Consider the following 15,515-nt stretch of genomic DNA (forward strand, 5'->3'; position numbering starts at 1 on the left):
ATCTTGCCCATCACTTGTTTATGGTCAGAACATAGTAATCTTCATGATGCCTAGAAATTCTAATTATATTTAGCACAAAGCTTGGGGAACTGATCGAAATGCTACGGGCAACACCATAAAACCTGCATAAAACCACTTTTAGTTCGATCAGTTTTTATGCAGTAGACTTAATATAGCTGCAGATTTTGCTTCCCTTTAAAGAGCATAGATGACATTTTTGGATTAGGGTGCGGGGCACAGAAGGAAATGAAATATTCCTCTTTACAAACTCACAAAAAAATACACAATATTTCCAACGATGAAAAAAAAATAAAGCTGAGTACCTGCAATGATTCTCAAATGACAGGATTACAGGATATTCCGAAGTGACAAACGCTGTCTCCTTGATGGCTTGTATTACATCCTGTAAAAATGACCAGAGAGGTAGGATTTTTAATGAGTCTTTAATGGCAAAATAATCGTAGCGGGTTATTATGCTGAGGACGGCAGCCATCAGCTTCTGTTACATAACTAACGCACAAATCCAGGGACGCAATAAAACCATATGAAGTGTAATAAAATGATATCAGAACAGCAGGTCCAATATCAGGTATAAAAAGAGGCAAGGGATTGTATTTACTCATCTGACATCTGGATTTATTTGCTAACATTGCTTTTAGGGTTAAAGATTGCAATAAATCACAGTACTACAGTACACGGTTTGGCAGGACCAGTCTGTTGCCATAAATATGGGGGTGTTTTTGCTCCAAAAGCCACTGTTTTCCTGAAGCTGTTGTTGCTATTCTTTTATTCCTGTACCTCTCTATTCTTGAGATAGGACCCTTCTTCCTTGTAGATAGATTTAGTCTTGTTAGTCAAGGCAGTGTGATTCTGTAATTCTCATGAGGACACTCATAGAGAAGAATTGAGGACCATGCCCATTTGGATAAAAAAAACTGTATACAGGTAAGAGGCGCCATATCTCAGGAACAGACAGGCGCAGGAACAAAACAAAAACAATACCAGATTTAATAGAACAGCTGGTAAAAAAAAATATATATAGTATTTATGGCTAGTGACAGGTCATCTTTAATGTGTTTTTCTCCTGATCAATCAAACTCCATATATCGGTGTGTATAAGGTCTTATGCATATGGTAATATTATGTGCCCGGACCGTGTGGAGAGGTACATAGAGTTCCTATGGTTCCATATTACAAAAGCACTATGTGTGCTCCTCTAAGATGCCTCCATATGGCACTGATTCTCCTCCAAATACAATGCAACAGGGAAACATTTTTTCTCTTAGCTTTTTTGATATTAAGAGCACAAACCTATCAAGTGCCTCCATAATACTCAAAAAATGGTATCAAATTCTAAGCTTTTGAGACTACTAGGGTCTCTTCATCAGGCATAGAAGTCTATGCCTGATGAAGAAACCTCAGTAGTCTGGAAAGCTTGCAATTAGTTACCATCTTTTCAGTTAGCCATTAAAAGGTATCAACCACTGAGGCCTCTCGAATCTTAATATTTTTCTATCTACTGGTTAACACGGTACAAAGATATATATTTTTCCTGTATTAAAGAATAGGCACACATAGTTCTAGTATGGGCCTGCAGATTTCAAGGGGCGCCAAATTAAGGCTTCATACACATGTGTATAAGGTATAAGCAGCAGCAGAGGTGAATCTGTCTTGAGCTGTTTCCTTAGTAAACTGTTTCTTTAATAATAATATAGTTGTTTTTCCTGCAGCCCTATGGAAATTTACAGATATTTATTTGCCTCCATTCAACATGGCATCGCAATGCAAATTTCTGCCTTACTGCATTCGTATCTGTTTAACCCTTCCCAATCAACGTGTTGAAAATTGTTTGCACATAGTGACATTATATTGCCAACAGATGTAGGAAACAGTTAGGAAAGCGCAAAGTGAAGACTGGCAGTAAAGCTGGCCTGACATCTCCATTACCGTTTCCTTGGTATTTCACATATTATTGTGAAGTTCAAAAAGAAGTGTCTGCAAATATTTTTTCCGTAATCCCTTTTAATTATTTATTTATTGGTGGGTGCGTTAAAATACTTTTTACTAAATCCATGTATTTTGGTGAATCAATTTTGCAACTGGCTTTCTTTAAAAATTTTGTACCATTTACCTTCAATAGCCCTATTCCTGGCTGCAGAATGCGTAAACTAAGAAACCATTGGTCGGCTTGTTCTGACGGGTCGTTTGTTACTCTTTTGTCTGTCTTTTTCTGAGCTGCTCTCAGATAATACATATCCACCTCAAAGTTGAGCTTTACTCTGATGTGGTCAAAATGCAGCTCAGAAAAAGACAGATACTATAGTTAAACACTCTCGGTCAGAACCAGCTCACTGACAGATTCTCTGTTAACTCATTTTGTAGCCAGTAAAATGTAGAGAAACAAAGAGCCTATAAAAGCCAAAGGGCCCAAACCTTTTACTCAAACCCAAATGCAAAAATGCAACCAAAGGTGTCCATGTCTTTTAAAACCACAGGCAGGAGACTACTGCTTGAGACGATCCAATCAAGCAATACCGTACACTTCAGTAAATAAAATAAAGAATATATTGTTAACGCTTAATGTATCAATAGTATAGACGGAAATGACATGAAATAAAATTGTACAGTATGGCACATGGTAGATAAATGGATTCACATGCAAAACTAATGATACCTTAAAGAGGATATCTGTACACATCGCCTTCCCATGTGTTATGATAGGCTCCTGATCTTCACCTTTACCATCCCAGCAATCCAATTCAACGCACCTTTATATAAAATAAAAATATATTTAAAGTTCAAATATATAAACGCTAATTCCACATTAAAAAGTTTTTCCAGTGGTTAAGTGGCTGCCGTTTCTCAGTTATTCCTACAAAAAAATATGTGAATAAATTGGCAATTGGGTGTTACCCGTTGGGGGTGTGTCCATACACAACATGATACTGTCTAATCATGACTGACAATGCCAGGGGGTAAGGACACACCCCTCTGATCAGGGGAGTGGTAACAGCCTGTAGAAACCTCTTAATCCAACAAAACTTAAAAGGAATCTGTCAGCAGGTTTTTGTTATGTAATCTGAAAGCAACATGATTTAGGAGCAGAGACCCTGATTCCAGCGATGTATCACTTACTGTGCTGCTTGGAGCAGTTTTGATAGAATCCCTGTTTTCTCTGTTGAAGGTCTAGTAGTGCTCAGAATGCTGAGCTCTGCATAACCCCGCCCACACCACTGATTGGCTGCTTCCTGTGTACACTGTGCAAGCTGCCAACCAGTGGTGGGGGTGTGGTTACACAGAATAGCCTGACTGGCCTGCAGGTGAGACCTAGTCCTCTTGTGACAATCCTCAGCTGATTAAACACTGATTGTATTGAAACTACAGCACACAGCCTAGTAAGTGACACATCCCTGGAATCAGGCTCTTATCCCTTACATCATGTTGCTCTCGGAGTAAATTGCAAAAACCTGCTGACAGATTCCCTTTAAGAAAATTGACCAAATAGTGAACTGTGGTTTATTGACATGTTGTTTTGTATGGTATCTGGTTCATTATACATTTACTGCACTTGCTGTTGTGTATTTAGACTTTAAATTACCTTAAAAATCACACGGCTCTTGTGCTCATCAGTAAAATTAATAAGTTATACCATGACTGCATGATGGAAACCCATTTAAAGCTTTTATTAATGTACTGGCTCTAAGCATAAAGTATAAAATACAAAAAAATATCCACCTGCATCCAGCTAAAAGGACCTGTCGGTACATCTCTACTGAAGATTTGCCTCCAAACTGTCTGCCGGTGAGGTATGTATTATGGGAGGAGCTGATAAAGTAGTGCGCAAGGGGGTGCTCCATCTCCTGGTACAGCTCCAAGCGGTCTAAAAAGACTGGGGCATTCTCATCAGACATCAGATATCTGCAAAATCCATCACTTGATATGAGGCCTGAAAAAAAAAAAGGAAAAAGAAATGAATAAAGAACCTGCCTTGGTCTTTATTTGATAGGACATCTCTGTTACAGCATATATGGCTATAGATAATTCAGCGAGATTATTTCTGTCTGGCTACAGGCAGGCTAATTTTACATGAGACCAGGAGAAGAGGAAAAGGTCAAAGTAATTGAGATTAAAATCGCATTGCGAGCCGCGGTGATTTGGAGCCCGAGCTTCATTTTCTAGGTCGCGGTGTCAGTACTAAGTCAAATTTTCACTGAACGTTTTGTTTCTGGTCTGTTTGGCCGCTCTAGATTACATTTGGATCTCCGTTCTTACAGATGAGATGTTTCCGCTGGCGTTATATGAGCCTGGGCAGGTTATCAGGAAACCCATATGGATTATACATTGCTCTATTAAGCCTCCCCACTGCCGGGGCAAAAGGTCCTCGCTGTTTATGGCTTTGGTATGCCTTTGGGAATGAGCAAAATAATTACACCTGGGGAATTGTCCTGAGTCCAGACAGCCCTACCTCTCCGCTTCAGTTCTTCATCAGGTTCATACATCTCTACGATCTGCATGGCCCGCTTAGCGTCAAAGAACGGGAACAAGATTTCATTGAGCCGAGGGTCTCTTTGACTCTACATATGAAGAGGAAATTAGAATTAAACAATGTGCGTGCTCCTCACAGAGCTGTACATACCTGGGTTAACACAATGGCCATACCCTAGATAACTGTCAGCATCATGGTCATTTGCTAACAGCAATCTTTGCCCACCACTCCCACGGCCCGCAGACATGCATGCTTGGCCTAGGGAGTTCTCAATGGGGGTGACACTTCTGGCAACAGATTATCCCTCATGAAAAGATTGGGCAGGATGAAATCAGTATGCCCAATCCTTGCTTCCCCTGACATCTGCCATAAGGAGAGAGTTGGAACAACCCCATATACATCAGAAGGCTTACCAGTCTCGCCAAAATCAGCAGGTATGGCCAATATTTATCTATCCCGTATATACAGTACAGACCAAAAGTTTGGACACACCTTCTCATTTAAAGATTTTTCTGTATTTTCATGACTATGAAAATTGTACATTCACATTGAAGGCATCAAAACTATGAATTAACACATGTGGATTTATATACTTAACAAAAAAGTGTGAAATAACTGAAAATATGTCTTATATTCTAGGTTCTTCAAAGTGGCCACCTTTTGCTTTGATCACTGCTTTGCACACTCTTGGCATTCTCTTGATGAGCTTTAAGAGGTAGTCACCAGAAATGGTGTTCACTTCACAGGTGTGCCCTGTCAGGTTTAATAAGTGGGATTTTTGCCTTATAAATGGGGTTGGGACCATCAGTTGTGTTGTGCAGAACTCTGGTGGATACACAGCTGATAGTCCTACTGAATAGACTTTTAGAATTTGTATTATGGCAAGAAAAAAGCAGTTAAGTAAAGAAAAACGAGTGGCCATCATTACTTTAAAAAATGAAGGTCAGTCAGTCCGAAAAATTGGGAAAACTTTGAAAGTGTCCCCAAGTGCAGTTGCAAAAACCATCAAGCGCTACAAAGAAACTGGCTCACATGAGGACCGCCCCAGGAAAGGAAGACCAAGAGTCAACTTTGCTTCTGAGGATAAGATTATCCGAGTCACCAGCCTCAGAAATCGCAGGTTAACAGCTGCTCAGATTAGACACCAGGTCAATGCCACACAGAGTTCTAGCAGCCAACACATCTCTTCAACAACTGTTAAGAGGAGACTTTGTGCAGCAGGCCTTCATGGTAAAATAGCTGCTAGGAAACCACTGCTAAGGACAGGCAACAAGCAGAAGAGAATTGTTTGGGCTAAAGAACACAAGAAATGGACATTAGACCAGTGGAAATCTGTGCTTTGGTCTGATGAGTCCAAATTTGAGATCTTTGGTTCCAACCACCGTGTCTTTGTGCGACGCAGAACAGGTGAACAGATGGACTCTACATGCCTGGTTCCCACCGTGAAGCATGGAGGAGGAGGTGTGATGGTGTGGGGGTGCTTTGCTGGTGACACTGTTGGGGATTTATTCAAAATTGAAGGCATACTGAATCAGCATGGCTACCACAGCATCTTGCAGCGGCATGCTATTCCATCCGGTTTGCGTTTAGTTGGACCATCATTTATATTTCAACAGGACAATGACCCCAAACACACCTCCAGGCTGTGTAAGGGCTATTTGACCAAGAAGGAGAGTGATGGGGTGCTACGCCAGATGACCTGGCCTCTAGTCACCAGACCTGAACCCAATCGAGATGGTTTGGGGTGAGCTGGACAGCAGAGTGAAGACAAAAGGGCCAACAAGTGCTAAGCATCTCTGGGAACTCCTTCAAGATTGTTGGAAGACCATTTCCGGTGACTACCTCTTGAAGCTTATCAAGAGAATGCCAAGAGTGTGCAAAGCAGTCATCAAAGCAAAAGGTGGCTACTTTGAAGAACCTAGAATATAAGACATATTTTCAGTTGTTTCACACTTTTTTGTCAAGTATATAATTCCACATGTGTTAATTCATAGTTTTGATGCCTTCAGTGTGAATGTACAATTTTCATAGTCATGAAAATACAGAAAAATCTTTAAATGAGAAGGTGTGTCCAAACTTTTGGTCTGTACTGTAGGCAACTTAATAGGGTGGTCCGACTTGGCACACACGCCACCCATGTGGTCACCACACAGTCAAGTCCTGTTCTAAGGTCAGTGATTGACTGCAGTGGTCAGGTATAAGGAATGGGATGTCATCACATACCTCATATAATGGGGAGAATGCATCATTTTATTATTTTATAATCATCCTTGGTGTTTCAATTTTTTGGGGGGGATTCGGACAAACCCTTAAAGTTGATTTTTCTGTATAATTGTTTTAAAGAAAAATTATAACATGGAAGCACTGCTGACAACACACAATTATGAAGCTTTTATTAAAAAAAATAACTAAATGGCATAAAACTTATTTCATATTCCAACAAGTCTATTTTTTCACTGTTTTCAGATTTAGACATATAATTGTGAAGTAGGTGGAGAATCTATAGCAAATCAGGAAATGTGTCACAAGGTTTTTGCAACCTGAGTGCAGCCTTATACTGAAGCTACAGAAGCAAGGACTTGGGGGAACTAAATGTAGATGAGTAAGGAATTGGCTACATGATAGGAAACAAAGAGTTGTCATAAATGATACGTTCTCTAAATGGGACAGAGTCAGCAGTGGGGGCCGCAGGGATCTGTGCTAGGACTGATTCTTTTTAACCTCTTTATTAATGACCCTGGAGATGGGATTGAGAGTAAAGTGTCCGTTTTTGTTGACGACACCAAACTATGCAGGTTATTAAAATCTGATCTTGACATTACGATATTGCAGAATGATCTGGATAAGATGTCTGAATGGGCAAACACTTGTCAGATGAGGTTTAATGTACATAAATGTAGAGTAATGCACCTAGGACGGAGTAATCCTATTGCTGCATATACATTAAATGGGAGTATACTTGGGACTACAGAACAGGAGAAAGACTTGGGTATTCTGGTTACAAGTAAGCTGAGCAGCAGTAATCAATGTCAAGAAGCAGCCACAAAAGCAAACAAGATTTTAGGATGTATAAAAAGATAAAATCCCGCGATCCCAACATATTGTTACCCCTTTATAACTCACTGGTGAGGCCATATCGGGAATATGGGACCCAGTTTTGGGCTCCACATTTTAAAAAGGATATTCAGAAGTTCAAAGGTGGGCAACTAGATTGTTACCAGGGATGGAGGCCTTTCATATGATGAGAGGTTGAAAAAGTTGAGCTTGTTTAGGTTAGAAAAACGACGCCTCAGAGGAGATCTCATTTTCATGTATAAATATATGTGTGGTCAGTATAAAGGATTAGCACATGACTTATTCCTTCCAAAGACTATACTAAGGACCAGGGGACACTCATTACTGGTGGAAGAAAGGCGATTCCGGCACCAAAACAGGAAAGGGTTCTTTACAGTCAGAGCAGTCAGACTGTGGAATGCCGACCACAAGAGGTAGTAATGGCTGACACTATAACAGCTTTCAAAAAAGGGCTGGATGATTTTCTCAATGCACATAAACATTGTGGGTTACAGTTAAATTAGACAAAATGTTACACTTATAGTAGTACATTTAATACGATAATAGTAATTACACAACTAGTAACTAGGTTTGATCCAGAGTTCTTGGGCGATCGCCTTTTCTCGGGGTCAAGAAGGAAGAATTTTTCCCCTTGATACAAATTGGCTGAATGTGTCCTGGGGTTTTTGCCTTCTTCTGGATCAACAGATTTAGGCATAGGGATTTTAGTAATACCATTATTAGAATCAGAAGAGTAATACAAAATATAAAACCAATTAAAAAATTATAAACGAGGTAATTTTTAATTGTAAAAGAGCAGCAATAATACAAATGGTAATAATAATTTGTGAGGCCTAGTCCCAGTTAGTTAGTAAATTAGTGTAGTGGTAGTGTAGGGAGTACAATTGGGGGAGGAAGGTTGAACTTGATGGACCTAGGTCTTTATTCAACCTACGTTACTATGCTACAATGTTACAATATAGAGACAGAGACTATGATTCCAGTGATGTGTCACATACTGAGTTGCTTGCTGTAGTTTTGATAAAATCACTTTTTATCAGTAGCAGTCTGGACTAGTAAACTGACTACCATGTAGTCTTGTCCTCCATAGTCATGAGCTGTCAATAACCCCGCCTCCACCACTGATTGTCCGCTTTCTGCCTATGCACAGTGTACATAGAAAGATGCCAATCAGTGGTGTGGGCGGGATATACAGAGCTGAGCATTCAGAGAACGGGTACATTTGTAGCAGATAAAAGTGATTTTATCAAAACTGCAGCAAGCAGCTCAGTAAGTGACACATCACTGGAATCAAGTGTCTCTGCCCCTACATCGTGCTGCTCTCACATAGGGTAGCAAAAACCTGGTAATAGATTCCCTTTAATTGATTTTATTACTGCTATTTATTTTACATCAAGCGCAAGAGGTCACTAATGGAGAAATCATCAACAAAATATGGTTCTTTTGGGCTATTCCCACAATTACTCTATTCTTTTTGTGTAAATCACAGCTATTGTAAAAAAAAATTTAAATACACCCTATCTAGCTCCATTGATATGAATTGAGCTAAGCTGCAGTATCACACACAACCCAAGTTTTCTTCTGATGTTGTACACTATATGGACAAAAGTATTGGGACACAACTCAATCACTTAATTCATGTTTATCATTCAGTCCCATTGCCACCGGTTTATAAAATTTGGCTCTTTGCCATAAAATCTACCTTTACTAACATTTCTGACAGAAAGAGCTCAGTGATACCAGCGCGGTCCTGTAATAGGACGTCATCGGTGTAACAAGTCCGTCCTTCTCTCCTAAATATTCCACGATCAACTGTGACTGGTATTATTGAAAAGTGGAAACATTTAGGAACCGCAGCAACTTAGCCACAAAGTGAGGACCATGAAAAAGTTACCGATGGCAGTCACTCGAGTGGTGAAGAGCAGAGGGCATAAAAGTCGTCAACGCTCTGCTGGCTCAGTTACTGCGGAGCCAAACCTCTTCTGGTATCAATATCAGCACAAAAATCTGTGTGCCATGCGGCTTCATGGCATGGGTGTCCATGGCCGAGCAACTGCCTTACATCACCAAGCACAGTGCAAGGGTTATGTGTTTGAATTTATTTCACCAGTTTAAAAGTGTAGGCGGATCAACTTTGCGGGCAGAATCCCCTAAAATATGCTTAGTAATGAAAACCGAGAAAAAAGATGTGCAAGATAAAGGTCCAGCGGCCATTTTGGTAGCCCAAGCCTACCAGACCAGTGCCCTGTGAACCTCCTCCTACCGATGCGTCGTCATGCGTGTGTCATACTGCAATGATGACGTCGCACTGGGCCTAATAATCAGGAGAGGGACTGGAGATCCAGGCTGATAGGAGGAAGTCGTGGGCTCTAGTCTGCACTACCAACATGGCCATCACTCACTTCAATCAGCAACGCATGCTACATCCATGACTGAGATCTAGGAACAGCTTCAACAGATAATTATTACTTTACATGACTCCAGTAACTTTATCTACAGCCATGAGGACATGAAAAGACAGAATGTTCTTGAAACATAATAGAAATTGCAATAATGATATGTTTCTTACGTATTAATGATATTTTTCTTCATATAGTGAAACAAAGGATAATTTTTTAGACTTACTTTGATTCTCCTGAATCACCCTATTACAAGCATACGTACTTCATACCCCATTGTGAAGTTCTCACCGCTGTTACAGATAGCTGCATTGTGCGTGGTGCCAGGCGGAGTGCCATGTAGTAAGGTGAGGAGGACTAAAAGTAACAACTAAATAAGGAAAAGCCGTTTTTCATTACCTAACTGGGAGTTGGAAAATCTGATCTGAGGTCAGGAATCTTGAGGTTTTCTAGGTGAATTGAATTTTGGAAGGAATCCCATAGTCATGATCCAAGACTTGTCTTGGCAATGTGTCCGTATTATGGGGATTGCCTGGACTCGTGATTATTTTATTTTGCATTGTCTCTTTGTTATGCAGAGTTTAGAAGAGAGATTGAAAGACTGTTTGTCCGTGAAGGGCAAAGATATTTTTAATTTTATTCCTCAAAAATATACACAAATCACACACTGTTTAAAAACATCTGATATATACTGTACACAATAAGGTCAATAATAAAACACAATATTAAAAAAAATATACTGAAAAAGGAGAATCCACAGCACTTCCTCCCCTTATGTGTTAATGCTCTGCAAAAAGTTGAGCTGCAGGAAAACTAAGGGATTTTCCTTTTTCTCTCTACTTTTTAACCCTTTATTTTATGAATTATGGAATTGTTTTTATATCAAATTAGCTCCCAATCTACAGAGGTCATGGACCTGAATACTGCTGTCCGTAACTGGTTGAGCTGAGCTCAGGTCCCTTCACTGCCTGTATAACCAACACCAGTATACTGCATGGGGAGTGTGTCCTGTAGTGTATAAGATGGGGAAGGTGTAAGGAGATGGACATACTGCCCGCGTTCCTCCCTGAAGAACACACGTATTGTTGTACTGCATAATGTGAACCGTGATATATGTTAGTAGTGTTGGTGTTGTGTTCTGACTGACAGTAGGAGTTAATTATTGGGACTAGCCCAGAGAGAAAAGGGCTAAGGTGAAGGGACAGAGAAACAAACCTAAGGTCTGAACAGGAGGCAGTGCGGCATGATGTGGGAGTCCTGAAACAAGAGGAGACCAAGGCAGTGGATAGGATGATCCTGAGAAGATAAAGGGAAAGCGATAGAAGGACAGAGTGAGTCGGGTCCTGGGACAGGAAGCCTAGTAGTACAGCTTAAAGTTTAAAACTCAGAGAGGACCAGGGCCAGGACGGGACAGAGATCGTGAGATGAAGAGAGTGCCCCGAGTGGGAGTTCCAAGGCGTCAGTAGCATAGGAGATAAGCATCAGCAATATTGGCACTCTAGTTTCCTTGAGGGGAAAGAAGACTCGGAACCAAGGGTTGAGAATAGCACTTTCACGAACTAGACTGTACAGGGTGGGCCATTTATATGGATACACCTAAATTAAATGGGAATGGTTGGTCATATCAAACAATGGATACTGGAAGCCTGTGCTAGCATTTCTTCTGCGGTGTTGCTATCAGTGTGTCAAGAGTGGGAGAAGAGGGTTGCATTGACAATCCAACACAATGGGCAGCACTTTGAATACATTTTATAAGTGGTCATAAACTTGTAAAAAACTCATGAAAGAATAAAGTTACATTAAAACCAAGCACACCATTGTTTTTCTTATGAAATTCTCAATAATTTTGATGTGTCACATGACCCTCTTCCCATTGAAAAAAATAAAGTTGGATCCAAAATGGCTGACTTCAGAATGGTCGCCATGGTCACCACCCACCTGGAAAAGTTTTCCCCCTCCCATATACTAATGTGCCACAAACAGGAAGTTGTTATCACTAACCATTCACGTTTAATTTAGGTGTATCCATATAAATGGCCCACCCTGTAGTACTGAGCTGGGTTGTGGTGGAGGCTGGTGAACTAGTGGAAACAAGAACCAGGTGAGTCAAGAGAAAGGAATAGAGACCGAGTAAGAAAACGCTCCATATTGTGAAGGAACCGTTCATTGAGTTTTGTACCCGCTATCTTCTGTATATAATCTCAACCAAGTTTTCGTTCAGTAAAATTTTATTTTTGACTGGTGGTCTCACTCATTGAAGTCCTCAACATCTGGTCCTGGCCAACGAAAGTCATTGATAGCATGCGCCTGCAAGGGCGTAGTGCCCTCATAGCACAAGTCCACACACCCAGCAAAGACCCCCATCTTCATGTAGCGTGGAAGACGAGTACCTCGTCCACGGCTGCCGCCCTGCGCCTCGTTACAAAGGAAGGCAATTTTTTAAAAGCATGTAAAGGGAATTGTTGTTCAGAAATAAGAAACCTTAAAAATACCTCTGCTAAAAAGCTGAACATCAAGAGGAATTTCACTTTTCAGCACGGCAATAACCCTATCAATACCTCCAAATCAACAAAAGAATGGCTTTGCCAGAATAAGATTAAGGTTTTGGAATGGCCCAGCCAGAGACAAGACCTGACTCCAATTGAAAATTAGAGGGTGACCTGAAGAGGGCGCTGTACACAGGAGATGCTCCCTCAATCTGACAGATTTGGAGCTACTATAAGAAAAAGTGGGCAAAGATTGCCAATTCTAAATATGCCATGCTGATAGATTCCTACCCAAAAAGACTGAATGCTGTCATAAATTCAAAGGGAACTTCAACAAAGTTTTAGTTTAATATCGTTTAAGTTCATTATCTCTCTTTTTCTACCTGAAAAGATTTCAGTTTATTTTTAATGGATTTGTTCAGATTATGGGTGACATGAAAGGTGGAAGAAGTTTTGAAATGATTCTTCTTGATTTTGTTTACATGATAAAAACTTGCCATTTTAACAGGGGTGTGTAGACTTTTTATATCCACTATACGCTATTTATATGGTTTTGGACAAGTTATGTTAGATTCTTAATCCCTCATCCATCACTAGTTGACAGCTTGTCATAAGACAATGGCATCTCTGCTGCAAGCCTTGTTTTAAATATTTTAAATGGTCCTTGTACTTTCAGAAAACCTAATTCCAACAGGCAGATAAAGTAATTAATAAATTTAAATGTAACAACTATCACTCCAAAGTGCCAGCCCCAAGGTGTTTTCCTTCTGTGTAACCTACAGTCCACTGCCTGTGGTCAAGTAAAATCCACCTCTGGTAGAAGAAAACCTGCGATGGACTACAGGAAGGGGCTTCAGGTCTTTGTCTCTGCTCCCGGATCCTTGTCTGCCAAACTACATACAGGGCATAATAGAGAGGTTGGCTATCAATTTGGGGCAGGCAAGACATTTGACAATGGCATAGACGGTACACACTGGGAAGTGAGGAAAAGGAAGTTCCAGTAGCAGTAGTGCTGGCAAAATGCTGAGGAAGAGGAACTGCCCACTCAAAAAGAGTGGATCACAAGTAACAGAGCATGAGATTTAGGAAAGTTAATGGTCATATTAACCTGGTTTTAACTTATTGTGAGGGGTGAAAGCCACACTTTTTCAACAGGTTTTATCTGAAGCACAGGTATCATTATCTACTGACAATCAGTCCACAAAAGATGAATGAGGGATTATTAATTGACCATCATTTCTCTAAAAGTACGTATATCTACATATATCTAAATGCCGCTTTGTAAATGTCATTATCTCTTCTAGTTTCCCACTGACTGTACAAAGTCAGGACTGATCAATCCCATCCTGGACGTCCGTACGACTTCAGGTTTTCCCATATCCTGCCTGCAGCAATGACTGAAGTAACATGGAAGCAGAGCGGCGTCTCTCCCAGGACAGCACATCAGCTGAACGCAGCTATGGGTTTAATGACCTAAATCCTGCTGCTTGTTGCCTTGGTGCTTGTGTATTTTTCTGCCATGGAGGACGATAATGTACTTAACGACCGTCTGTATTAATTTTTATCAAAGAAAATCTATTATTGAAGGGTTTTTTTTGGACAGTATACAGCAATATATCTTACACAGAAAAATAATGGCTTAATGGGAATCTGTCAGCGTGCTTTTGCTATGTAATCTGAGCAGCACGAGAAAGGGGCTGAGACACTGATTTCAACGATGTGTCACTTATTAGGCTGTGTGCTGTTTCTTCAATACAATGAGTGTTTTATCAACAGGAGATTATCACTGCCTGGGTGAGTCCTGGTCGGACCACATCCCCAGCACTGATCAGCAGCTCACTCTCAATAAATAATGTACATAGAAAGCTGTGGTGTGGGCGGAGGCAGCATTCTGAGCTCTGCTATCTAATAACTCTGATTGTGTCACAACGGCTGAACCCAGTAAACTAAGTGAAACATCGTTAGAATCAGGGTCTCTTTCTCTACATTATGCTGCTCTCGGATGAGGTAGCAAAATCTGGTGGCAGATTCAGGGTCTCTTTCTCTACATTATGCTGCTCTCAGATGAGGTAGCAAAATCTGATGACAGATTCCCTTTAACCCCTTCACGACCTTTGACGTACATGTTAACCTGTTAAATCCTGCTGTCAATCTCTGACAGCAGCATCTACCACGCACTGGCAGAGGAGCATGTCAATCCACCCACCCGTGATGTGATCGCGGGGTGCCGATGGGTTGCCATGACAGCTTATGACCCCTGTGCCTGTTATTATGATACTCCCGAGAAAGCCAGTGTTTAGATGACGTTCATAGGAGATCGTGATTTTTGCTATACATAGCAGGGCTGATGCACTGCTGTATACAGTACAAGCGATCAGATGATCGTAGCTTCAAGTCCCCTAAGGAGACTAAAAAATACAGCAAAAGTTAAAAAAAATGTTTTTAAAAATATGAAAAAAATGTAAAAAAAAAAGCAAAAGTTCAAATTACCTCCTTTTTCCCCCATTACAAATGAAGCAATTAAAAATAAATAAAAAATATACATAAAGTGTGGTCTTGTAGTCCAAACAAGAAATCCTAATCGAACTGCATTAAAATCAGATGTTGAGGGAAACTGAAGTGACTCTTATCTCCTGCAGTGGCCACTGCTGGGGAAACATGGTATTACAGAAGGCTTATTAAAATGAATGGATAGCTATATTTTATAATATTGTGTAAAGTTAATCAGAGTGATGGTCTCACTTTTTAGCCATTCTCTCCAAATAAATGACATCTATGATGTTTGCTTTTGGAAAGCCACCAGAGAGATCAATTTATAGACTCGTTTCCCACTCCTGACATGCCCAGCTGATTTTTTGAGATCCCAAACCGAGGACCTCTCTCTATGATGTACATTTTGCCCAATAGAACATAAGAGACAACCCCATTCACACAGAATACATGCCACACCATGAGGATAGTAAGGGTAAGGCCACGGCCCCACTATCAGTATTTGGTCAGTATTCGGTCAGTATTTTTTCTCAGGAGTGGGAGCCAAAACCAGGAGTGGATGATAAATGCAGAATTGGT

The 15,515-nt window shown here is 40.5% G+C and overlaps 1 protein-coding gene across 5 annotated transcripts in view; it reads right to left on the bottom strand.

The window, feature by feature from the left end:
- PLCB4 (phospholipase C beta 4) overlaps positions 1-15,515 on the bottom strand; it is a 352,882-nt gene that overhangs the window by 80,238 nt on the left and 257,129 nt on the right. For all 5 annotated transcript variants that reach the window (XM_073672246.1, XM_073672244.1, XM_073672245.1 and 2 more), the window contains exons 13-16: positions 4,466-4,574; positions 3,736-3,946; positions 2,675-2,768; positions 324-403 (exon numbers count right to left, since the gene is read on the bottom strand). In XM_073672246.1, the coding sequence (XP_073528347.1) occupies positions 324-403; positions 2,675-2,768; positions 3,736-3,946; positions 4,466-4,574 (494 nt within the window). The remainder of the gene's footprint in view (positions 1-323; positions 404-2,674; positions 2,769-3,735; positions 3,947-4,465; positions 4,575-15,515) is intronic.

The sequence above is a fragment of the Phyllobates terribilis genome, unplaced genomic scaffold (assembly GCF_046119375.1).
Source record: "Phyllobates terribilis strain yellow unplaced genomic scaffold, ASM4611937v1 Scaffold_3__8_contigs__length_932513732, whole genome shotgun sequence".
In the NCBI taxonomy this organism is placed as follows: domain Eukaryota; kingdom Metazoa; phylum Chordata; class Amphibia; order Anura; family Dendrobatidae; genus Phyllobates; species Phyllobates terribilis.